Here is a 22,748-nt window from a genome sequence, read left to right as displayed (position 1 = left end):
CATCTTTGACACTGAGGTTGAAGGAATCAGAGACAGTGCCCCCAGAGCTCCTACTCAGACCCCCCAGGGCACATTTGGCCCCAAAATAATAGTCATTTACCGTTAGCGTCAACAGAGAAATTGTCCTAGGCCTCCATTCTGCAGATGAGGAAACTGAGGCTCCAGGAGAGGTCCTTGCCTTGGTTGGCTGTGCCCCAGGGAGTTTTGCTTCATTTATCCATTTAGTCTGGGGCTGCTCTTCCTTGTGTGTCCTTGCCTAGAATCATGTATGGGTCCACCTTTTCCAAAAAAGCCGGATGCAGTGGCTCACGCCTATGATCTCAACCCTTTGGGAGACTGAAGCGGGAGGATGGCTTGAGCCCAGGAGTTTGAGACCAGCCTGGGCTGCAGAGTAAAGCCTTATCTTTATAAAAAATAAGAATAATAATACAAAAATTAGCCAGGCTCAGCCATGCACATCTGTGATCCCAGCTAATTGGGAGGCTGAGGTGGAAGGATCCCTTGAGCCCCATGGGTCAGGGCTGCAGTGAGCCGTGATCATGCCACTGCACTCCAGCCTGGGGAACAGAGCAAGACCCTGTCTCAAAAAGGAAAGAAAGAGAGACGGGCATGGGGCAGCATGGGGAGGAAACTGCTGGCCCTAAATCTCATGACCCAGGCTTGCCCCAGGAGCCAGAGTCCCATAAAGGGGCCCTGTGGGCTTTCCATCAGTCCCTGAAAGAGTCTCACCAGCGATGCCTTCCTGGGGCTGTGGCTTTGATGACAGTTCAAGACCCCCAGGATTCCTTTCTGTGTTTAAATAAACTCAGCTTCCTATTCTCTCACCAACTCTGCATTCAGAGCCCAAACTGGCAACATATTTGGCCTTTCTAGAAAAACTACAGTTGAGAAAGCACCTCCACTTAGGGGTCATAGGGGAACCAAATATTCACACAGCCTTCAAGAACCTTCCGTGTGATTTCTGGTTAATCACGAAAAAAAGAAAGAGCTGTGGCCGGGTGCAGTGCCTCATGCCTGTAATCCCAGCACTGTGGGAGGCCGAGGTGGGCAGATCATGAGATCAAGAGATCGAGACCATCCTGGCCAACAAGGTGAAACCTCATCTGTACTAAAAATACAAGAATTAGCTGGGCATGGTGGTACACACCTGTAGTCCCAGCTACTTGGGAGGCTGAGGCAGGAGAATTGCTTGAACCCAGGAGGCAGAGGTTGCAGTGAGCCGAGATCATGCCACTGCAGTCCAGCCTGGGCAACAGAGCAAGACTCCGTCAAAGAAAAAGAAAGAAAACAAAACAAAAGAAGAGAAAAGAAAGAGAAGGAAAGGAAGGAAAGGGAAGGAAGGGAAGGAAAAGAAAGAACGAGCTGTGCCCTGGCAGACACCACCTTAACCAAATGACCAGACCTGGTCTTGTCCTGATGGGCAAACTCGTTTTTTCGCCCCTTCCTGGATGCATGAGAAGGACAAGACCTCCCCACAAAGGTTCAGCTAAATTGAATCCCAAAACTGCAGTCAGACAAATCCAAACCGAGGGACTGTCTGCAGGACAGATGACCTGAACTTTTCAAAAAAGGTCAGTGTCATAAAAAACAAAAATGAAAAAAATGGGGGGTTGCTTCTAGATTGAGAGAGAAGAGAGAGGAATAACCAACGCCATTTGTGAGCCTTGAATGGATCCCAGATTTTTGTAAAGCTGTAGGAGTTATTTTGGAATAATTGGGAACACCCAGTAGAGGATCAGGCGATATTGAACTAAATATCTTAGGTACAGTACAGTGCTGGTGGTGTGGTTAAGACAAAACTCTCACATGAGTGCTGGGATATTGAGGGGTGGAGCTCAGGGGATTGCAACGCACTTTCAGACAGTTCAGAGAAAATGTGTGCGCATGTAGGTGTGTGCGCATGTGTGCATGTGGGTGTGTGCGTATGTTTGCATGTGTGTGGGTGTGTGTGCATGTGTACATATGTGTGCATGTGCATTGCATGTGTGCCTGTGTGCATGTGGGTGTGTGTGCATGTGTATGCCTGTGCATGTATACATGTGCGTGTGTGTGCGTATGTGCGTGGAGGGAGAGGAAAAGGGAAGGAGAGGAGCGGGAATGCATGCAAGTGAGACAAGAGGTAAACAATTGGTGTGTGATTGGGATGAAGAGTATTTACTGCTATTCTAATTATTTCCACTTTTATGAGGTTTGAAAGTTTTCAAAGTAGTAAGTTGGTAGGAAGAAAGAAAATGCCCATAGAGGGAGCCTCCCGACCTTCCTAGGTCCCCTGTCTTTGTCAGCCAACCACGTAAAGGGGAAGAGCTAGGATTTAATGACCGGATTCCTTCCTGGGCTCCAAGCATTTTCACATCTTGCTTCTCTTTGCTCCATGAGAAGTTGGGCAGGCCTGTGTAAATGCTCCATGCTGCAGTTTCTCCAAATCTAAATCCAGAAGATTTGCTCCAGGTCACACACAGACCAAGTGGAAGTGGAGCTGATGGGAGGGACCTAGCCTGTGGGCTCTCTGCATGGACCCTGGGCCCTGCACCCCATCAGCTGCTAGGCTCCCCTCTTGGGTCTGGTGTGTTGGCAAGCGGTTTCTGAAGCCTGTTCTCCCAAGTCCTGGCGGTGTCAGGGAGCCCGGGGCCACCCAGCTTAGCCGTGTCTGCCTCCCTCTGCGCTGAAGGAGCCACTGCGCCAGCGTGGAACTCAGAGCATCCCCCTTAGGATGTTGGCTCCACAGGGATTGGCTGCTTGGCAGATACAGTCGCTCCTGATTGGACAGTGGCGTCTGCAGCTCGAGAAGGTGGACTCTGGGCTCTGCCTCTGTGTGTCTTACATCCTGAAATGTAAAGCAGGGGCTGTGGGGAAATCTCACCATCCCTTCCTCCCCTGTGAGGTGGCAAAGGTGGTGGAACCCTGGTGAGGAATGACACAGAGGCTGTGTTCGTGGCCTGCAGTTCCTTGTAAAGTGGTCATCAAACGGCGTACAGTTCCCGCCTGTCGCTGCAGGCTGGCGAGCTGGCTGCTAGCACAGATACAGCCTGACCTCGGGTCAACACTTCTCGGAGTCCAGAGGTGGGGGAGTGGAACAGGTGGCCTCCTAGGGACGCCTCCCCCAGAGTGACCAGCGGTGCCACTTGTCCCTGCACCTGGAGCTGCCCTGAGCACCCCCACTGGACACAGTGGGCATTGCACCCTCCGGAGAAAGCTGCCCTTGTTCCACATGCGAGCCCGTCCCCAGCGCCGTGGGCCATGCTCCTGCAGTAACGCAGACCGCGAGCCCCAGCTGCCTCTCCAGTGCTCTCTCTGCTCCAGCCTTCAGCAGGCTGGGTCACGGAGGCATCCACCCACTCATTCGTTCACTCAACAAATACCTGTTCCGTGTCTACTAGGTGCCAGGCACAGCTGGGAACCAGCAGACAAATCTCCCTGCTTTCCCGAAGCCGGCATCTTGGTGGGCAGACGGCATAAACGAGACGAGTAGGTGGAGGAGAAGGCCTGTGAGCAGGTGACAGGCGTGGGGAGAAACAGCCCAGGGGAAGGACCACGGAGCATGGGGGAGACGGGGACTGCGATGTGAGGGAGGTGTCCAGGGAAGACCTCCACGAGAAGGTGACCTTGGCGTAAAGAGGCAAACGTGGGAGGGGACTCAGGCAGACCGTGGTGGTCAGAAGTTGAATTCGGGCGGGAGGAGGGGGAGTGCATGAAGCCCTGAGGTGGGAGTGAATCTGTCTGCTGGGTTCACAGACCCCCAGGGAGACAGTGTGGCAGGGGCCAGTGTGTGAGGGACTCAGCAGGGGGATGTGGCTAGAAAGGTTGTGGACCGACTGTTGAGATTGGACTTTGGCTCTGAATGGAATGGAAGCTGTTGGAAGGTTTGGAGCAAAGCAATGACGTAATCTGACTTATGTTCTGGGAGGATCACCCTGGCTGCATAGAGTCGGCCAGTTGGGGTGGAGGTGGGCGCAGGGAACGCTGGGAGGAGCAGCACGAGAGCCAGTGGTGGCCTGGGCCTGGGAGAAGACAGGGAGAGACACGGGCCCCTGGCCCAGGGCTGGATTGGATGTGGGAGGCGGGACATGGGAAGAAGGGAGGAATCAGGGTGACTCCCGGGGGTGGGACTGACACCTGGGAGGGTGGGGAGCTCTTTACTCAGCTGAGACCACCCTGGGAAGAACTGGGCTGGGGGTGAGGGCAGTCGGGAGCTCAGTGTCTGACTCGGGAATCCGAGGCACACATTCCCCACCCTCATAACTGAGCCACATAGGCAGGGAATAAACAGCTCTGGGGTTCACAGGGTGGAGTCTGCAGCATAACGACAGGGTTCAGAGCCATGAGATGGGCAAGAATCTGAGGGGTTTCATGGGGATGGAAAAGAAGAGGTTCAAGGCCTGAACAAGGGCAGCCACTGGAGGACAGAGAGGAGCAGGAAGAAGCCCAGGAGACTGAAAAGGGGTGGCTGGAGGGATGGGAGGGGGGCATGGAGTCCCGGGAGCTGGGGAAGCTGCAGGCAGCACCTCTGTCGCCCTGATACGATGGGCACCACTGGACCTAGCAATGAAGAGGTTACCGCGACCTTGGCAAGTGCTGCTCCCATGGAGTGGTGAGGGCAGAGGCTGATTGGAGACAGTTTATGAGCTGGAAGAAGGAGAGGAATCGCAGACAATTGAAGGAAAACTTTTTGAGGAATTTTCTTGTGAATGGAAGGCGAGAAACAGTGGAAAAGAAAGTGGGTCTAAGAAACTGTGCTTTTTAGGCCAAATGAGATGGCTCATGCCTGTGATCCCAGCACTTAGAGAGGCCGAGGCGGGTGGATCACTTGAGGTCGGGAGTTCAAGACCAGCCTGGCCAACATGGTGAAACCCTGTCTCTACTAAAAATACAAAAATTAGCGAGGCATGGTGGCGCACGTCTGTAATCCCAGCTACTCGGGAGGCTGAGGCATGAGAATCACTTGAACCCGGGAGGCAGAGGTTGCAGTGAGCCGAGAGCACGCCACTGCACTCCAGCCTGGGCGACAGAGTGAGACTCTGTCTCAAAACACACACACACACACACACACACACACAAATAGAAACTGTGCTTTTTGTTTTCTTTGGAGATGAGAGAAATAACTCATTGGATGCAGCTGGCAATGCCTCCTGAAGAAGGAGGAATGGGATTGAGTGGGTGTGGGGCTGGGGGTGGCCACGTGGCCATGGACACTGTGGAGCCGGTTCACTGGGTAACCACAGGAAGGAAGGAAGGCGGCTTTGAGCACGGATCGCGTCCCTGTCTGGGGAAGGTGGCTTCTGGTTGCTTGTGTTTCCTCAGGGGTCTGGGAAGCAGCAGTGGCAGCTGAGGGTGGGGTGGGAAGGGAGGAGCTGCGAGGTGTCCCCTGAGCCTGGGAGAGAGGATGGCGTAGAGCAGGTGTCCACAGACTCTTTCTGTAAAGGACCGGGTAGTAAATAATTTAGGCTTTGCCAGCCAGCCAGTCTATTGCAGCTCCTCAGCCCTGCCCTTGGAGCTGAAAAGCAGCCTGAGAAGATTCATAAACAAATGGACATGGAGGTGTTCCAATAAAACTTTATTTACAAAAATAGGCAGCAGGCTGGCTCTGGCCTGCTTAGACTCCTGGCCCTCGACCTCACTTCCAGGCCAGGGGTCTTCAAAGCGTGGTCCCTGGGCCTGCAGCATCAGCGTTACCCGGGACTTATGAGAAATGCAGATTCTTGGACCCCACCCCACATTCATGGAACCAGTGACTCAGTCCCTGCACTGTTTCCAACCCAAGTTGAGTTTGTGATTCCGGAATTCTGGAAGTTAGCTCAGCAGCTAGACCCAAGAAAGAGTGAGGTGTGGGGTGGGCTACACACCCTGTGAAAGGCACAGGCATCCCAGCCCCCAGCCCCTTCTGCAAGCCTGTGTGAGGACATCCTGCCTCCTATGGGCCATATTTGCTTATGCAGCCTCCATGAGGGCTCCCTGGGGACGGGCTGTGGAGACGACTCTGCTCTCAGCAGGACCCTCCACTCCGCAGCCTTGGTTTCCTGTCCACGTCCCTCAGCTACTCAGGGGAGGGGCAGGAGCTCCACTGCTTATGGGGCAGCCTCCCACAGCAGGAGGGCTCAGCCAGTGTTCCGTGCATGAAGAAATGCACTGTCCTCTGATCAAAAGCACAGCATCTTTAGGAGTTTAACGACGGTTTTTTAACGACTTTAGTGAGATTATTTGATTTCCTGCCTCTGAGTCATCTAAGAGCAAAATGTGTGACCTGCAAATGGGCTCAAAGAGAGGCTGCCCTTGCGGCCCCTCCAGCCCCCCAGTACTGCAGGGATTCAGTCACCCCAAAGCCAGGTAACCAGCCTTGGCCTCTCAAAGCTCTGGGATTACAGGCGTGATCCACCATGCCTGGCCTGAATGAGGGTCTTTAAGAATAAAACTCCAGGGGATCGTCACCAAGCCCCACCACTTCCTCTGAGGTTAGCATGGTGCTGGATCTTCTCTGCATCTTCTATCTTTGTTTTTGGTTTTCATTTTGGTTTACTTGAAACAGGATCGCCCAGGCTGGAGTGCAGTGGCACGATCGTGGCTCACTGCAGCCTCGACCTCCCAGGCTCAAGCGATCCTCCCACCTCAGCCTCCTGAGTAACTGGGATTATAGACATGCACCACCATGCCCACCTAATTTTTTTATTTTTTTGTGGAGATCGAGTCTCTACAAAAAAAAGTCTCTATGTTGCCCAGGCTGCTCTCAAACTCCTGTGCCCAAGCGATCCACCTGCCTCGGCCTCCCAAAGTGCTAGTATTCCAGGCTGGTCCCATTTTACCAGCAGGTCTACACATGGGCTCTCACTGCTCACTCAGAGGAGACCTCCGTGATTAGGGAGACCTAGACCTGCGCTGCCTGGACCCCAGGGACAGAGGCTGTTTGTGAATCCCCTCCCTTACTTGGTTTTCTTCCGAGGAAGCCGGCTCCCTGGTGACAGGAGGTCACTGTTCTGGGGAAAAAGAAGAGGGGGAAAAACAAAGCCAATCCACCGCTTGGCTAAGTGTCAGGTTTCCCACCAATTTCATGGGTTGCTGTGGACGGGCGGGGCTATGTTTTGAGCCCAGGCCATCCCTTTGCCCGTGGGTGCGGGACCACATTAGTTTGGATCAGGGGTCCTTTGTCCTTCCAGGAGCCGAGCCCTGTTCCAGGCATGGGGGTGCGGCAGCAAGCAAGACCCACAGAACCACTGCCCTCCTGGAATGCACCCCCCCCAGAGAGGGAACTGGAGCACCACAGACCCATGTGCAGGCAGCAAGGGCATGGTGTTGGCTAGGGAGAGGCAGGGACCCGTGAGCCTCACAGTCAGGGCTCATGGCGCTGAGAAGCACTGCAGCAAGGGTGCAGTCAGTAGAAGGAGCCGCAAGTACAAGGGTCCACAGACGATGTGAGCTCAGCCTGCTGGGAAGGCCAGGGGCCTGGGCTGAGGGCCAGGTGGCAGAGCGTAGGGTCCTGGGGGGCAGTGCCTGGGAGAGGGAGGAAAGAGCATGGGACCAGATTCGCTTTGGAAATAGAAGCCCCAAGCCAGCAGCCAGCCGGGTGGAGCAAGGCGTGCAGGGCTGAGAGGGTTCAGGAGGCGGTGGGGGGAGCCACTGGGAGGGGACCCAGGAGTTCAGGTGAAAGACAGCAGTGGCTCAACCCAAGGGTGGAAGCCGGAGAGGTGGGTGGACGGCTGGATATTGGCAGCCATGCTCATTATCAATGCTGCTGTAACAGCTCTTCACAAACCCTGCATCTTCAAACCGCCCAGAAGGTGATCTCCTGGTTCCTGTGGGTCGGGTGTTGGGGCAGGGCAGGGCTGGGTCTGCTGTTTTGGGACTGCTGAGCTGCAGTCGAGGTGCTGGCCAGGACTGGGCTCGCCTTGGAAACCTCTGGTAGGAAAGGATCCACCTCCAGGCTCCCTTGTTCGTTTGAAGGACTCCTTTCCTTGGGCTGTTGGGCTGAGGGCTCAGCTTCTCACCAGCTGTGGGCCGGAAGCTGCCCTCAGTTCCAGCCCCACGGGCCTCTCCAGCACCACAGCTTGCTTCATCAGAGCCAGGACGGACAGTCTGTAGCCAGACAGAAGTGACAGTCTTGCCATTACCTTTGCCATGTTCTGCTGGTTAGAAGCGGCTTGCTAGGTCCAGCCCACACTCCAGGGCAGGGGCTGCCCAAGGGCAGAAATCCCAGGAGCTGCGGACATCAGTGGCATCTGACAAGCTGCCTGACTTAGGAGCTCAGTGGCAGCACCAGAAAGCTGCACTGGGCTCGAGTCAGGGCAAGGGACAGTGTCAGCGATGACCCTGGGGGACAGCAGTGCACTCAGGAGCTCAGAAAGTGCACAGATGCCCCCTGGGCGGTCTCTTCTGCACCGTGTGAGCAGCAGAACCTATACCTGTGGCTTCAGAACAACAGCTGGGCTGGTATGGAAGGACCCCCGTGACATGTAGGGTGGGAATGTGGAGTGATGAACTGTGGAAACGCTTCTCACAGCTGTCACCTGCTCTCCAGTCCCTCCTGAGCCCATGGGCCTGCCTGCCTGCTGTCTGTCTGCCTGTCTGTCTGTCTGTCTGCTGAGGAGCTCCCCGATACCCTGAACCCAGACAGTCTCCTAGGCCTTTGTGATCCCAGAGTCTCCTGGCCGAACCTGGTTGATCTTTTTTAACCACCACCCTCTTCCCCTCCCTTATTTTGCTTTCCTTCCAGAATTTTCCCACTGTAAAAAACCCAGCAGATCTGAACAAGTGAGGCTGGCTCCATGTATCCAGAATCAACGACGGGCTCCCCGGCTCGGCTCTCCCTGCGGCAGACGGGCTCCCCCGGGATGATCTACAGGTGACCTCCCACCCCCTCACTCAGGCCCCCTCCCAGGGTCAGTCCTGCCTCCAGGAGGGGTTCCCAAGGCCACCGTCCTCCCCTCTGGAGGAGGAAGGGCCCAAGCAGGGCCCACAGGCTTCTGCCTTCCACGGGTTTCGAGGTGCACGCCGGTGAGCGTTTTCTCCAAGAAAGGAGCAGGGGCTTTAAAAACCCAGGTAGGAAAGAAAAAGCAAAACTTTTCCAGGGGGTTTGAGCCAGAGCAGACTCCTTTCTTGTCCCCGACCCTTCCGAAATATCTCGTTTGAGCTTAACAGAGAGGCCCGACAGTGAGTGCAGGGCCAACCCCAGCATTCTGTTCCTCCCACTTTATACATCACGGGCCCTGTGGCCCCGCCAGTTTCCCCTGAGCGAGGATCACGACCTTGCAGGCCTTTGGGGAACCGTGTCTACCGGTTTCCCAACACCGGAGGGAGTGGGGACAACCAGATGTTCCCAGGGCACCCTGACCACCTCCTTGTGGAACTCACTTCCGCTTGCAGCCCCGGGTGTTTCTGTCTGCACCATAAACAGCGCTGAACGGCAGTGCTAGCTAGCTGCGGAGGGCGTTCCGTGAGAGCTGAGCCTCTGGGGACAGAGCACAGAACCCATGAAAGATGCAGGCACAGGCAGTACCCCAGCAGCCCATTGGTCTTGGGCAGCCAGACCTTTCCAGATAATCATTGGGGCATGAGCCAGAGCCCATGTCTGTGACAGCCACAGGGAAAGGCAGTGTCTGTCCTAAAAAGAGCCCAGCAAGCACGTGCGGGCTTGCCAGCACGCGGGCTCTCTGCACGTCTGGGTTGGAGGGTTTTGAGCCATTGCCCACAAGCATATTGCAAAGCAAGTCCTGAAGCACGTGCAATCCAAACCAACCCTCACCCGGAGGTTCACCACGGAAAACAGGGCCTGGCATGGAAGGAGCCCTTGGTGTCCAGAAAACTGGCTCCGGCTCTCTGCCCATGGCCACCAGGTGGCGCTGCTGCAGAGCATTTGGCACCCGACGTGCATCCTCAGAGACTGCCCTGAGCAGGCGGCTGGTGGGGGCCCGGGGGCACGGGACGGTGGTGGTGCTTTCTGACCTGCACCTGCTGGGGTTGATGCCAACTATGGACTCTCTCTCTTCTCTCCCTTTCTCCTTTTTCTCTTTCCTCCATTGCTGTCCGAAGTACTCGGTATGGGAGTCCCAAAAGACAGCTCCAGTTTTACAGGTAATGAGTCTTCATTCTCCCTAAAACCCAGCGAGCCGAAGGCCAAGGAGTGGGTGGGAGGACTGCACCCTTACCGAGCAGGGTGTGCTGGTGTTTTCTGTGAAGCCAAAGCCCCCTAAGACCCCCAGGCTCTGCTCGTCACCCTCTGTGCCTACCCCCACAGGACACTGTGCAATGTCCTGATGGAAAATGCGAAGTCAGGTTAATTGTATGTGTTGATCTGCCAGAAGTTTGCTTTGATTTGAGCAAATGGGCTTTTGATGACTGCCAAGCTCTCAGCCAAATCTACCGTTAAAGCTTCACTCATCAGGCAGTGCGGGAGACGCCTTCCTGTGGTCGCCGACTTGTGCTGCTTCCGTTATCAGAGTACAGGACGTGGCAAGCCCATCCGTTCCCCCTTTGCCTGTGGGTTTGAGCTGATCTGGAACTCACAGAGCTCCTCAGGCTCATTGAGGGTTAATGCCTGCTTGGGAGTGTGCAGTACTGATATGACTTGATTAGTGACATCTTTCTGATGTGTTTCTCTGTTGGTGAATTAACAAACCGGGCACATTCACCTGGCAAGAGACCATGCCCAGCGGGACGTGGCATCAAGATGCCAGGCTTAGGGCCCCACAGGGTGCTCTCAGGGAGACCCATTCCTCCCCCTGGGCTGCCTCTCCCTCACCTGTAACGCAGGGGATGCATGTTCTTGGTGCAGCCTCCAACCCTAGGAAGTAAAATGTCAGGGCTGCTTGGAGCCCGCGGGCAGCAGCCTCCCCGTGCCTTGGGACTGTTGAGGGAATCGGCACGGCTTCTGGCAGTAGGTCGCTGGTATGCATTGCTGCATCTTGGCGGTCAGGCCGGGAGGTCTCTCTATTTGGACCCGGACACCTGGTGACAGGGCTTTGGGGGTCGTTGTCAATGCACCAGGCAGTGGGCAGGGGGATGGCAATGTATTTCCATGTGGCTCTTCTCTCTCTGCCCCTGCCCCAGGCCATTGCCAGCCTTAGCGCCTCTGACGGGGACCATAGACCTAGATGCTCAGAGTGATCTGTGCCACGCCTTCAGTGCCTCCTGGGAGGTCCTGCTCCTTACGGGAAGCTCTAAAGACATGGCCAACTCTTTGATCCTACTGAAATTTTGGTAGATAAGATTTTGCCTAAAATAGTTAAATCTGAACTCGGGCTTGCACATGCTTTTCCTGGGTGAAATGTTTGCATTATGATGTATGTATGCATGGTGTAACACATCCTAACAAATGTACACCACTCATCCCAGGGGATTTCATCAGTGAAATGCAACGTGTACCTGAACTGCATCCTCAGGGAGCCTGGGGCAGCCTCAGTCCTCAGAAGGGAAGGGGGGAGGTCCGAAGAGCAGGCAGGAAAATCCCAGGTGCAGATCTGCCAGCTCAAAAGGCCTGCCCACGGGTACAGACCAGCCAGCTCCAAGGGCCTGGCCCCAGGAGGGGCCAAGTAAATTGTCCAGTGTGACCAAGTGAGAGCCTTCCAGCCCACTCACGGCCCTCAGAACCCCACAGCCTCAGCATGTTGTCCAGCCCCTGGGAACACTGTGCATGAGAACCTTCATTTCCAGGTGGCCTGCCCGGCCCCAGGGGAAGCGCGGAAGCTCACCCTCTGGGCTCTCAGCCCCAATTTCGGTGCCCACAGGCTCTGGCCATCGTACCCCTTGGATATCCAGGGGGTCACTTGGGTGTCTATTGTGGGGGGTCTGGAGATAACCTCTAAGGGCTAGGGTCTTTGTTTGTTAACAGGCTGGGGGCCACTCCTAGTAGGGCACCTCATCACTTCAAGCATGCCACTAAACATGCCTGTTGGATGGTTCTTTCAGTTACTTAGGCCTGGCCCTCTCACAGGGCAGAGGCGTTCGAGGCACGTGCCCTGCCCCCATGCAGCTCCCAGGCAAGGAATCGACGTAGGACACTGTGCCAATCAGCTGTCCACCAAATGCTGCATAACAAACAGCTCCAAAACTCAGTGCCACACAGCAGTCGGCATCTCTTCCTTGCTCCTGTGTCTGCTGGTTGACCAGGCAGCTCATCTAAGCTGGCTCGGCTGGGTTTGTCTCCAGGCTGCAAGTTGAATCCTCATGTCCTCCATCTTCCCGTCCTTAACTGGGGCCTATCCCAGGCATGTCCTTCCCGTGGCAAAAGTACCAGAGGAAAAGCAGAAACATGCAGGGTCTCTTAAGGCCTGTGGTTGGGGTCGGAGCGCTGTCACCTCTGCTCACACGCTTTTGACCAAAGTCAGTCTCATGAACCAGCCCAAAGTCAAGGGGCTGGAAATATATTGCCCCCACCAGTGGGAGGAGCTATGAAGTCACATGGCAAAGGGCATGAGTACAGAGAGGAGCGAAGGATTGGGAGCAATACTTCCATGTACCCCAAGTCTCAAATAGCTCCAATGATCTCCAGAAGGCAAAGCACGTCCTAGGAGAAGCCCAGAGAGCCTTTGGGGTTTGAGAAAGGAGGGGCCACAGCCAGCCGAGAGCCAGGAAGGCTTCGTGGAGAAGGCAGCAGGGGCTTGAATCTGGACCTTGAAGGCTGGACAGGATTCACCACAGAAGCTGGGAAGCGCATTTCAGTCGATACAACAGCCTGAGCTACAGCTCAGAAGTGTGCACAGAGAACAGGAAGCAACAGTTACCCAGCCTGGGCCATCAGGGACATGATGGAGAATAAAGAGAGGCAGGCTGGAGAGGGGGATGTTGGTGGGGGGCCTCGAATGCCTAGCAGAGGGGCTCGGATGAACTCAGAGGGCACTGGGGAGCCATCTATGGTGTTTGAGCAGGGCAGGGGTCACAGATCTGCTCTAGGAAGGAAGCCTGATAGCAGGGAGTAAGACAGGGAAGAGAGAGGCTAATGCAAGGAGACCAGACAGTGTCCAGGAAAGGTGCAGGACGGCTGAGCTCCAGGAACTGCATGGAGAGAGAATGAAGGGGTGCACGGCCTGAGGAAAGGATGTCAGAAGCCACGTCCACAGGGCTTGACCACTGATGGGCAGGTGCTGAGACAGAGAGGGACAGAGAGCAGCAGTGGACCCAGGGAAGGGGAAGGAGAGGGCCTCATTCGGAGCACATTAGGCTGCAGCCACCACCCAGTAGTGAGACACAGGCCCCCCCGACCTGGGCGACATGTGGGGAACTGACAGAGTGGGCTTGGGCCTTTGGGGACAAACCATTTCAATTGCCAAGGCCTTCCCAGCTAGTCACCCGCAGCCAGACACCTCCAGACTCCACGTCCTCTCCCAGCCTCCGACTTCATTTATCTTCGACACTGTGTCTGGGGCACTGATTTCCTGTCCCCCACCTTCCCCCGTGGCAGCTACCACTGTTTGCTCATTTGTCGTGGGGGAGACGGTTCCGCCTCCATTCAAAATCCCACATTCACTGGCGCGCTTTCTCAGCCGGAAGATGATGTCACGCTGGGACTTTGCTGGCATCCTGTGACACACAGTGACCCCAGGGGGTCACGACCCTGGGGTTGGGGCTCAGCACTTAGCCTCATCCTGGAGCTCAGCCTGGTTTGGCGTGGTCTCAAAGCGTTTCCCAAACCCCAGGTCAGGACATGTGCCGTGGAGAAGGGCTCCTGTGTCCCTCCCTCGAGCGAGTGGCAGTGTGGAGTCCAAATAGCAGATTCTGGGACTTTCCTGCCATTTATAGGTACTGGCAGTATCAGATATGCCAATCTGGGGTGCGTCCCCAGAGGAGACGAGGAGCATCTGCGTGTGTTGAGCAGAGACCTCTCCAGACCCCCTTGGCTGTGGGTGGTGGTCCCATACCACTGGGCCCCTGGCTCCCCTGCTGCAGACACAGTTCAGATCTGACTGATGTGTGGAAGCCACAGGCTCTGTGTCCCGCACTCAGATACCAAAGGGCAAGGCCTGCCCCTTTCAACCTGTGGGCCCAAGGGTTTGTGTTTCTGGCACATGGGGATGATGGAGGCAGCAAGGGTAGGCCTGAGGGACTGGCAGGACCCCCCCCCCCCCCCCCGCACCTTGGGCTGCACCCCAACCCCATGCACCAGGAGTCAGCCTTGCCAGGTTGCAGCACAGAACTGCACTTCCCGAGCTTTTAGGGGAAGAGGCACTCGTGAATAATTCAGCCTCTTTCGCTGAGATGAAAACGCCCTAATAGAACTAATGGACTCGCTGCCTCAAAACTCGAACCTGGTGGGACTCATCTCATTCACCAATTGCTTCTGACGTCCTGCAGTGACACTCCCTAATGAAAAAGCCGCCGTGCCAGATCCTTAGAGCGTCTGGTGATCCCTGATAAACTAGACTGTGGCTTTTTTAACGAACAGACGCCCCCACGAAGGCAGGTGAGTCCTCCCTTCAGCCCCAGGACTGGATGCAGCTGCTACCCTCCTAGGGGAGACGCCGCTTGGGGGCACGCGTCCGCAGGAATGAAAACAGAGGAGACAATATTTTGGGGTGGTTTTGTCTGATCTGGAATTAGACCCTCTACATTTTTTCAAAGCAGAAGACCTCAGAAAAGAGCCAGCCTGAGGTAAACTTGGAATGACGGTGATGGACGGGGTGGTGGGCGGTGGGTTTCAGCCAGGCAACACCTCTCGCTTGAGCCCTGCGCACAGCCCAGACCTGCCCAAGGCTGACTGTTTTCGCTGTTTTCCCGTCTGCGGGAGACACGGGTGTCTAGCTTGTACCTTGCTGTGTTCACCGTTGATTAAGATTCAGCATTTTCCGGTTTTGCCCAGAGCACTGTCGGGGAGGTTTGGTCTTGTCTGAATTGTCTATGCAGGAAGCACGTGCCGAGGGAGCCGGGGGCTGCTTGTTGGGGCCTCGGTTTGCTGATTGTCCTTGAGCGAAAATCATTCTGTTTGCACTGATGCAATGCCGTGCGTTGTAGAGCCGCACCCCGGAATGGTAGCAGCTCCCCTTCCATTTCCGCTTTGGAGAACTTTGGCTGGGCTCTCTGCTCTCTGGACAGGTGTCACCATTCAGAAGAGACGCTCAGGATTCCTTCTCAGTCTTATGATGTATGCTTTGTTGGCTTTCAGTAAACAGAACAATTCAGAAATTCCAGGTAGAGGAGTCTGGGGGGAGGTAGTGATTCCTCCTGACTTCATGAGGTTAACATCTTCCTTGCATTTTTCCATGTCACAGTGTTAATTCACATGAATTCCCCTGGGCCCCTGATCTACAAGAATAGATTTGCACAAGGCAGGCCCAGCCCAGGAAAGAACCTGTAGGTGCCACGTAATTAGCAGTGGCTATTGAGGAGGGGCTCGTATTTCTTGGTACCAGGGTGGTGAGGGAGTGTCAGGGCTCAGAGACCCTCACTTTGGAAAGCGGCCGGGATCTGGGATATTTTGAATCAGAAGTCACGGTCACTGTGCTCTTGAGCACAGGAGAAGTGGGGACCCTGAGGCAGGAGCCCGACAGTGGGGCTGCTCCCTCCTCCCTGCAGTCTTACTGAGGCCCCTTCATCCAAAGACCTAACGCTGCTAGAGTCTCCTTCAGCAAAAGCCCAAAATAGAGCCCCAGTGTGAGGGAGTCCAGAGGAGCTGGCCTTTGTCCTCTGTCCCCAAGCACCACTGGTAACGGGCAGAGCCCCTTTGCCTTCTGCCTACTCTCATCCTTCTTCCCCCGGAGCAGCCCTCCCAGAGTCATGACCCTTCAGGACCACAGGGAGCCCCCACTGTGCAGAAGGATGCAAGTTCTGGCATGGGAGCCCCCTCCCCTACACAAGAGAGGGCGACCTGCAGAGAGCCGCTGGGTCTGAGGTAGGAAGCCAGCCCCGCCCCCATCAATGGCTGCCTGGCACTGCTGGGAAAGGCCCAGGTATAGCTCTGATTGGCCTTTTGGAGCCTGGGTCTTGGTTACTGTTCTACAAGTATCTGAGCCCCTCCTCTGTGCGTGGGACACTCCCATGGGCACTGGGCAGGGGGCAATGGCAGCAAGCAGAAGGGTCCTTGCCCTCCTGGACCCAACCTTCAGGGGAATCCAGCGGCCATGGACCCCTCATGGCACCAGCCCTGCTCCTCACCCCTCCACCCCATGCCAAAGGCTGCCATTTCTATGCCCACAAGTTCCCTGGCCCAAGCCCTGCCCTGGCACCATGGGGACAAGCTCGCAGCAAGAGGCTCTGGGCTCCCTCCATGCCGCAGGGCCCCCACCTGCAGGCCTGCTCCCAGGGCTGCGAGATGAGCTCTAAGGAAAGATTGCAAGCGGGCCCTGACAGAGAGGGATGCCCTGTAAGTCCTGGCCACAAAACCCAGTCTTTCCTGCCCTCTCTCGCTTCTCCCACCCACATCCCCACACTCGGCCCTCCACCATCTTGCTGGGTAGGGGGCGATTATTCGCATCTGTATTCTCTCCCCTTAAGCATTTTCTAGGGAGATTTGGTGTCTGTGTGGCTCACTCCTCTCACTCAAGCCTATGGCCACAAGTTCCTTCCTGCCCTGCCTGCTAGCCCCTGCTGCTGGATTTTTCTCTCCACAGCATTCATCATAATTGGTGTCTTATCCCACGCCCCCCCAAGAGACTCGCTCCCTGCTGCATCACCAACTCCCACCCAGTTGTCCAAAGCCTCATCTCACGCAGCCCATAGCAGCCTGGTACAACAGGCCTGTGCCCAGCCCACCTCACAGATGTGGAGGCTGAGGCCAGGCGCGGTCAAGGTGCCTGCCTGGGTCACACTATGGGCAGGTGACAACCAGAGCTGTCCCTGTCCCAGCTGGGCACTCAGCCACCCTGTCCTCCCACCCCAGGGCCTTGGCTGTATTTCCAGAGCCAAACCAGATCTGGGTTGCTTTTCATGAGTAATGTCTTGAAAGCTAATGACTATTGATCTCAGCCTGGTCGGTCCAGGCAGGGAACTTGCACGTCTGAGGCTAGTCCTGCCTTTCAGAAAGAGCCCTGCAGCTGCAGCCTGCCCAGCTAACCTTCTTTCTAAACACAGACCTCAGGAAAGCAAGGGTTGGCCCCCATTTGCCCCACACAAGGCTGGCAGCCGGCCACACAGCCACCTCAGAAGCAGCTGCCTGCCGCGCGCATGGAGGGAAGGGAGTGGCCGGCCAGTAGGCAGGGAGGGGAAGCTGGTGCTGCTGTCTGTGGGTGCCAAGGGCCTCATTTCCTAAGATGAACCTCTCCTGGAGTCCGGGCCTCTCTGCCCTCCAGAGCGATTCTCCCAGAAGGCAGAGGGTTTTCCATGCCAGGGCACCTGCCTGCTTTAGCATGCAGAGGTCCAACAGCCACCATCCCTCGCAGTGTAGAAATGAGCAGTGGTGAATGCAACTCCTGGCGTGGGAACCTGCCAGCAAGAGAGGGCGACCTGCAAAGAGCCCCTGGGCCTGAAGCAGGAAGCCAGTTATGTCCCCGCCAGCTGCTGTCCCGGCACTGCCAGGAAATGCCCAGGTATAGCCCTGGTTGGCCTTTAGAAGCCTGGGCCTTGGTTTCTGTTCTACAAGTATCTGAGCCCCTCCTCTATGCACCAGGGGCGCTCCTATGGGCACTGAGCGGGCAGCAGTGGCAGGAGGCAGAAGGGTCCCTACCCTCCTGGACCCAACCTTCAGGGGAGTGAATTCAGCACACAGGACAGCTAGAAAGGAATCTGCAAGGTGGATGATGGCGAGCGTAGTGGAGACAGATCGCAGCAGGAAAGAGGCACGTGGCATGGTGTGCGTGGGGTGGAGAGTAGGATGGGAAGCACAGGCCCCCCGGGAGCCATGCCCATCAGACAGAGGTGCAGGCTGTGAGTGACCAGCACGGCAGGCTCCCTGAGGACAGCTGGCTGCCTGCTTTTGGGGAGGGAGCCATCCAGCCCTGACCAGGGTGGTGGGGCCAAGGCCTGTGTGGACACTGCTACCATCTCCCTGGAGGGGCTCCTCGGGGGCTTCTTGCCGGCTAGTCTCTCTTTCGCTCTTCTCTGAGCCCACCTTCCCTACCTCAATTGCATGTTCATGCAACAGACATTCGTAGGCTCTGCTCTGAGCTAGGCCTCATGCTGGGCACAACAGGGCAGACATGAATGATGGTCCCTACAAATAAGATACAGGCAAATCCTTGCAGGGAAGCCTCCATGAAAGAGGCAGCTGTGGGGCTCCTGGAGGTGGCCCCCTCTCTGGGTGCACATATAGGCAGAGCAGTGAAAGGTCAGCAGGCTGGTCACCTATTCTGGAAGGACCCTGGTACATGGGGCTCATCACATACTCCTGCCCCTCATGGGTCCTTCCTTTGGCCCCTGGAGCTCACCCCAGGAAAGGCCCAGCCTAGGGCAACTCCAGGACATCTCAGCCCCCTTCAAGGACCATGCTAAAGCCTCTGTAGCTGTCTCAGCTCCCAGGATAGCCCTCCCAGCTCCTTCCCAGGGATAATCGAACTTTTCCTCTCTTGGGGCAGAAGTTGGGGACAGTGCTGGTTCCTTTGCAGTTCCCAGGCCAGGTTCCAGGATCCCCCTGTGCAGCTGACCCAGCTGAAATGGTGACTTCCCCTCTGCACCTTCTCTCTCTGGCAATGACGCAGGGCTGCAGTGCTGTCTACCTGGGCCATGGCCCAGGCTGCAGTCAGGTGGGGTGAGGGTCACTGGACTGGGGACCTCCTTTGTGTTGAGCCTGCCTCCATGTCCTCATTGCCCTGTCACAGACTCTGCAGGGTGAGGACTCAGCCCCGAGGCTGCCCTCACTGGTCCACTCACTGTTGTGCACGTGAATTAACACCAGTGGTTGATGGACGCATGCTTTCTCCCTTGGCCTTTTAATTGTCCCCTATCTCTCAGGGCTCACTGCACATCAGTGTGTGTTGAGACGCCTCATTCTTGATAGCAGCACAAATTCCCACTATGTGGATGGACTGTCCCTTAGGTAACCAGTTCCCTATCGATGGACATTTACATTGCTTTTAGTTTCCAAGAATGTGCGTTCATCATTTCAGCTGACTATTTAGCAATGGTTCTTCACATAGAAATTTTGAAACTCCCCTGTCCCAACTAAGCCTATTTTCCCAGGCCACTCTGCTCTGCAACCTGCTTAAATGCATTCTGCTCGGTTGTTCTTTTGCAAAAAGCATGAAGCCCAAAGATCTCTGCAGTGCAATGATGCTTTCAACAAGCAGGGAATGTGTTATATAGATAGCATTTCCCTTTACAAGGCTAGGAGCAAATAGGACCTTCCCAGGTTGGGGCCACCTGGCATGCAGGGGTGAGGTGCCTCCCTGGCATAATTACAGGAGAGTTTACTTCAGCAACAGGTGTGCCCTGTGCTGCTTTCCCAGGGACAGCTTTACCCTGGGAACCACTTCAAGAGAACACTGTGATGTGGTACCACAGTCACCACGGAAAATCAGCCCTGGTCTTCAGCATTTGGGGGCCTCAGGCTCTGCATGCTCTCTGTGCTCCCGTTTTCATTTGGACACTTGGGGTGCAGCTGTCCTGTCTGGAATGCAGCTTTGCCTGTGCTTGTCTCACAGATGCAGGGGGCAGAAAAGGGCAGCTTAGCCAGAGTTCCTGGCAAGCACTGCTTTGCGGACTGAGAATCTCATGCCAAGAGACGTCTACATCCAGGGGCCGGGTCCCACTCCTAGACACCAAGACCTCCTGGTGGCGGCACTAGTTAGAGGATGTTTCACTGCAGCCGCCCCCTGCCCCAGGGCCAGCCATCCAGCCTGGGGCACGCGGGGCATTGGCACACCGTCTAACTCATCACCGTCTGGACAGTGGCGGCTCCCAGGCCAGGCGGCACCATGCTGTCCATGACGTACAGCGAGAGTCTGCGGAGCGTGAGCAGCAGGTGCCACTCTGAATGGGCCCTGCATCCCGTCCGCCAGACGGACATGCTGGAACTGCAGCGGCTGCGGGAGGTGCGGGCGGCTGCCCAGGCCAGGAACATGGAGAGCTTCCTCCACATGCACGGCCTCTCCCTGGACGGCTGCACCGCCCAGCGCACAGGCATGAAGTATCGGTAAGGGCTGGGCAGGGGGGTTGGGGTGGGAAGTCTGATTTCAGCCATATAAAATGTATAAAGGGCCGGGCATGGTGGCTTGCACCTGTAATCTCAGCACTTGGGGAGGCGGAGCGGATGGATCACCTGAGATCATGAGCTCGAGACCAGTCTGGCCAACCTGGTGAAACACTGCCTACCAAAAATACAAAAATTAGCCAGGCATAGTGGGGCGCGCCTGTAGTCCCAGCTACTCAGGAGACTGAGGCAGGAGAATCGCTTGAACTCAGGAGGCAGAGGTTGCATTGAGCCGAGATCACACCAGTGCACTCCAGCATGGGCAACAAGAGCGAGACACCATCTCAACAACAACAAAAATGTATAAAAGAAGAAAATGAGGCCAGGCATGGTGGCTCATGCCTGTAATCCCAGCACTTTGGGAGGCCGAGGTGGGTGGATTGCTTGAGCCCAGAAGTCCAAGACCAGCCTAGGCAACATGGCAAAACCCCATCACTACCCCAAAATACAAAGAAATTAGTTAGGCATGGTGCCATGCACCTGTAGTCCCAGCTACTTGGGAGGCTGAGGTGGGAGGATTACCTGAGCCCAAAGAGTTTGAGGGTGCAGTGAGCTGTGATCACACCACTGCACTCCAGCCTGAGCAACAACGTAAAAAGTGAGACGCTGTCTCAAAAAAAGAAAAAGGAAGTGAAAGTGCCATAGAACTATCCTATCAAAAGATAAGTCCTATTAAGAGTTTGGGGCCAGGCTCAGTGGCTCACACCTGTAATCCCAGCACTTTGGGAGGCCGAGGCAGGCAGGTCACTTGAGGTCAGGAGTTCAAGACCAGCCTGGCCAACATGGTGAAACCCCATCTCTACTAAAAATACAAAAATGAGCTGGGTGTGGGGTAGCGCACCTGTAGTCCTAGCTACTGGGGAGGCTGAGGCAGGAGGATCGCTTGAACCCGGGAGGCAAAGGTTACAGTGAGCCGAGATCACACCACTGCATTCCAGCCTGGGTGACAGAGTGAGACTCCGTCACACACACACACACACAAAGTTTGGTAAATTCTCCATGGGATAAAAATGTGTGGGGTATTTCTCCATGGGGGAAAAATGTGTTTCTGGGTGTTGGAGCCCCCTGCTCTAAATGATAGGCACAAAGGTCTGAATTCCCTTGGAACCTCCACAGGACTTTCTTTTTAGTGTGCCTGTCTTTGAATTCAGCACCTCGGACAGCGCTCTGCCAGCCGCCGTTCTCTGGCTGGTGTAAATCCCTGTCAATTGCAAATTGACAGCTTTTATCTTCTGTGCCTCTCAGGAACATGCCCTTGTGAGAGCCAGTCAGTCAAAGGGGACCCTCCCCACCCAGGCCTTGTAGAGTTGCCAGTTAAATTTGAAGTTCAGATAAATAGCGAGTAACTTTTTGGCATGAATATGTTCCATGCAGTATTTGGGACATGACTTGTACTAAAAAGCTCCTCATTGTTTATCTGAACTTCAAATTTAACTGGGCGTCCTGTGTTTTATCTGGCAACACTCAATCTCTGGCTTCCATCTGAGACAGACCCCAGGGATCATCTGCGTGCTCTCTGCAGAGTGGAGTGCAGGCCGGGACTGCTCCTTTAACGTTTTCTCCTGTGGACGGCGTGTTTGGTCACACCATGAGCAGGTGACAGCCAGAGCGGCTGGTTGTCGTTGTTTGAATATGTGGTTGTAATTTGAAGAAACGAAACACTTCTCCTGTGAGTCCATTAGATGGCAGAGTTTTTCAGGCTTTGTATCCTAAATCCAGCTGTAAAGGAAGGACAAAGGGTCCGCTAGTTCGGCCACAGCTGACCTCCTTGTTCTGCTGGAAATTTCTCAAGAAGGAGACGCTGTGCATTCATGATGGGCTAGTCATTGATTCCTTTTGTTTATTCAGTAAATGTTTATTGAGAGTCTGCTTGGCACCAGGCGCTGGGCCAGATCCTGGAGCTGCTGCATGAACAAGATTAACCAGGTCCCCACCCTCACTGCAGCCATGGCCTGGGGGGTTTGGGGGGCAGAGAAGCAGCGAGCTCGCACAGAGACAAGTTCCAACAGTGGCCACTGGCCAAGGCAGCAATGCAGGACAATGCAATAAAGAGAGACCAGGGAGGCCAAGGGGGAACCCTCTGAGAGAGGGATCGTCTAAAGATGTGGAGAACATTCCAGCCCAAGAGGAGAGGGGTCTGGAATGGATGCCTGTCTAAGTTGGAGGAGCGAAGAGAAGGCCCAGGCGGCTAGGCTGGAGGGAGGAAGGTGGAGGACACAAGACGATGACGCAGGAGGGGCCAGACCCCATCCTCCAAACTCGGGGGAAACCTCAGCTCCCTCCAATGTGGACAGGATTTGTGATGGAGGAGAGTTTAGTAGGTTAAATCAAGACCCCCAAAATTCACATTCATCCTAAACCTCAGAATATGACATTAGGCTGGGTGTGGTGGCTCATGCCTGTAATCTCAGCACTTTGAGAAGCAGCCTGGTAAACATGGCGAAACCCCATCTCTAAAAACAATCAAGAACTTAGCCAGCCATGGTGAGACATGCCTGTGGTCCCAGCTACACAGGCGGCTGATGCAGGAGGATCACTTGAGCCCAGGACTTCAACGCTGCAGTGAGCCCTGTTTGTGCCACTGCACTCCAACCTGGGCAACAGAGTGAGACCCTGTCTTAAAAAAAAGAAGAAGAAGAAGAATGTGACGTTATTTGGAAATAGGGTCATTACAGATATAATTAGTTAAGATGGGGCAATGGGGCCGTTCAAG

The 22,748-nt window shown here is 55.4% G+C and overlaps 1 protein-coding gene across 4 annotated transcripts in view; it reads left to right on the top strand.

The window, feature by feature from the left end:
- KCNAB2 (potassium voltage-gated channel subfamily A regulatory beta subunit 2) overlaps nt 1-22,748 on the top strand; it is a 102,323-nt gene that overhangs the window by 34,072 nt on the left and 45,503 nt on the right. For 2 of the 4 annotated variants that reach the window (XM_026448158.1, XM_026448159.1), the window contains exons 2-3: nt 8,699-8,827; nt 10,015-10,056. In XM_026448158.1, coding sequence (XP_026303943.1) covers nt 8,751-8,827; nt 10,015-10,056 — 119 coding nt within the window. In that variant the 5' untranslated portion in view covers nt 8,699-8,750. The remainder of the gene's footprint in view (nt 1-8,698; nt 8,828-10,014; nt 10,057-22,748) is intronic. The other 2 variants (XM_026448161.1, XM_026448160.2) reach the window with 1 other exon arrangement.

The sequence above is a fragment of the Piliocolobus tephrosceles genome, chromosome 1 (assembly GCF_002776525.5).
Source record: "Piliocolobus tephrosceles isolate RC106 chromosome 1, ASM277652v3, whole genome shotgun sequence".
NCBI classification, from domain to species: Eukaryota; Metazoa; Chordata; class Mammalia; order Primates; family Cercopithecidae; genus Piliocolobus; species Piliocolobus tephrosceles.
The sequence above is the reverse complement of the archived record's forward strand: the minus strand, read 5'-3'. Positions and strand labels throughout refer to the sequence as shown.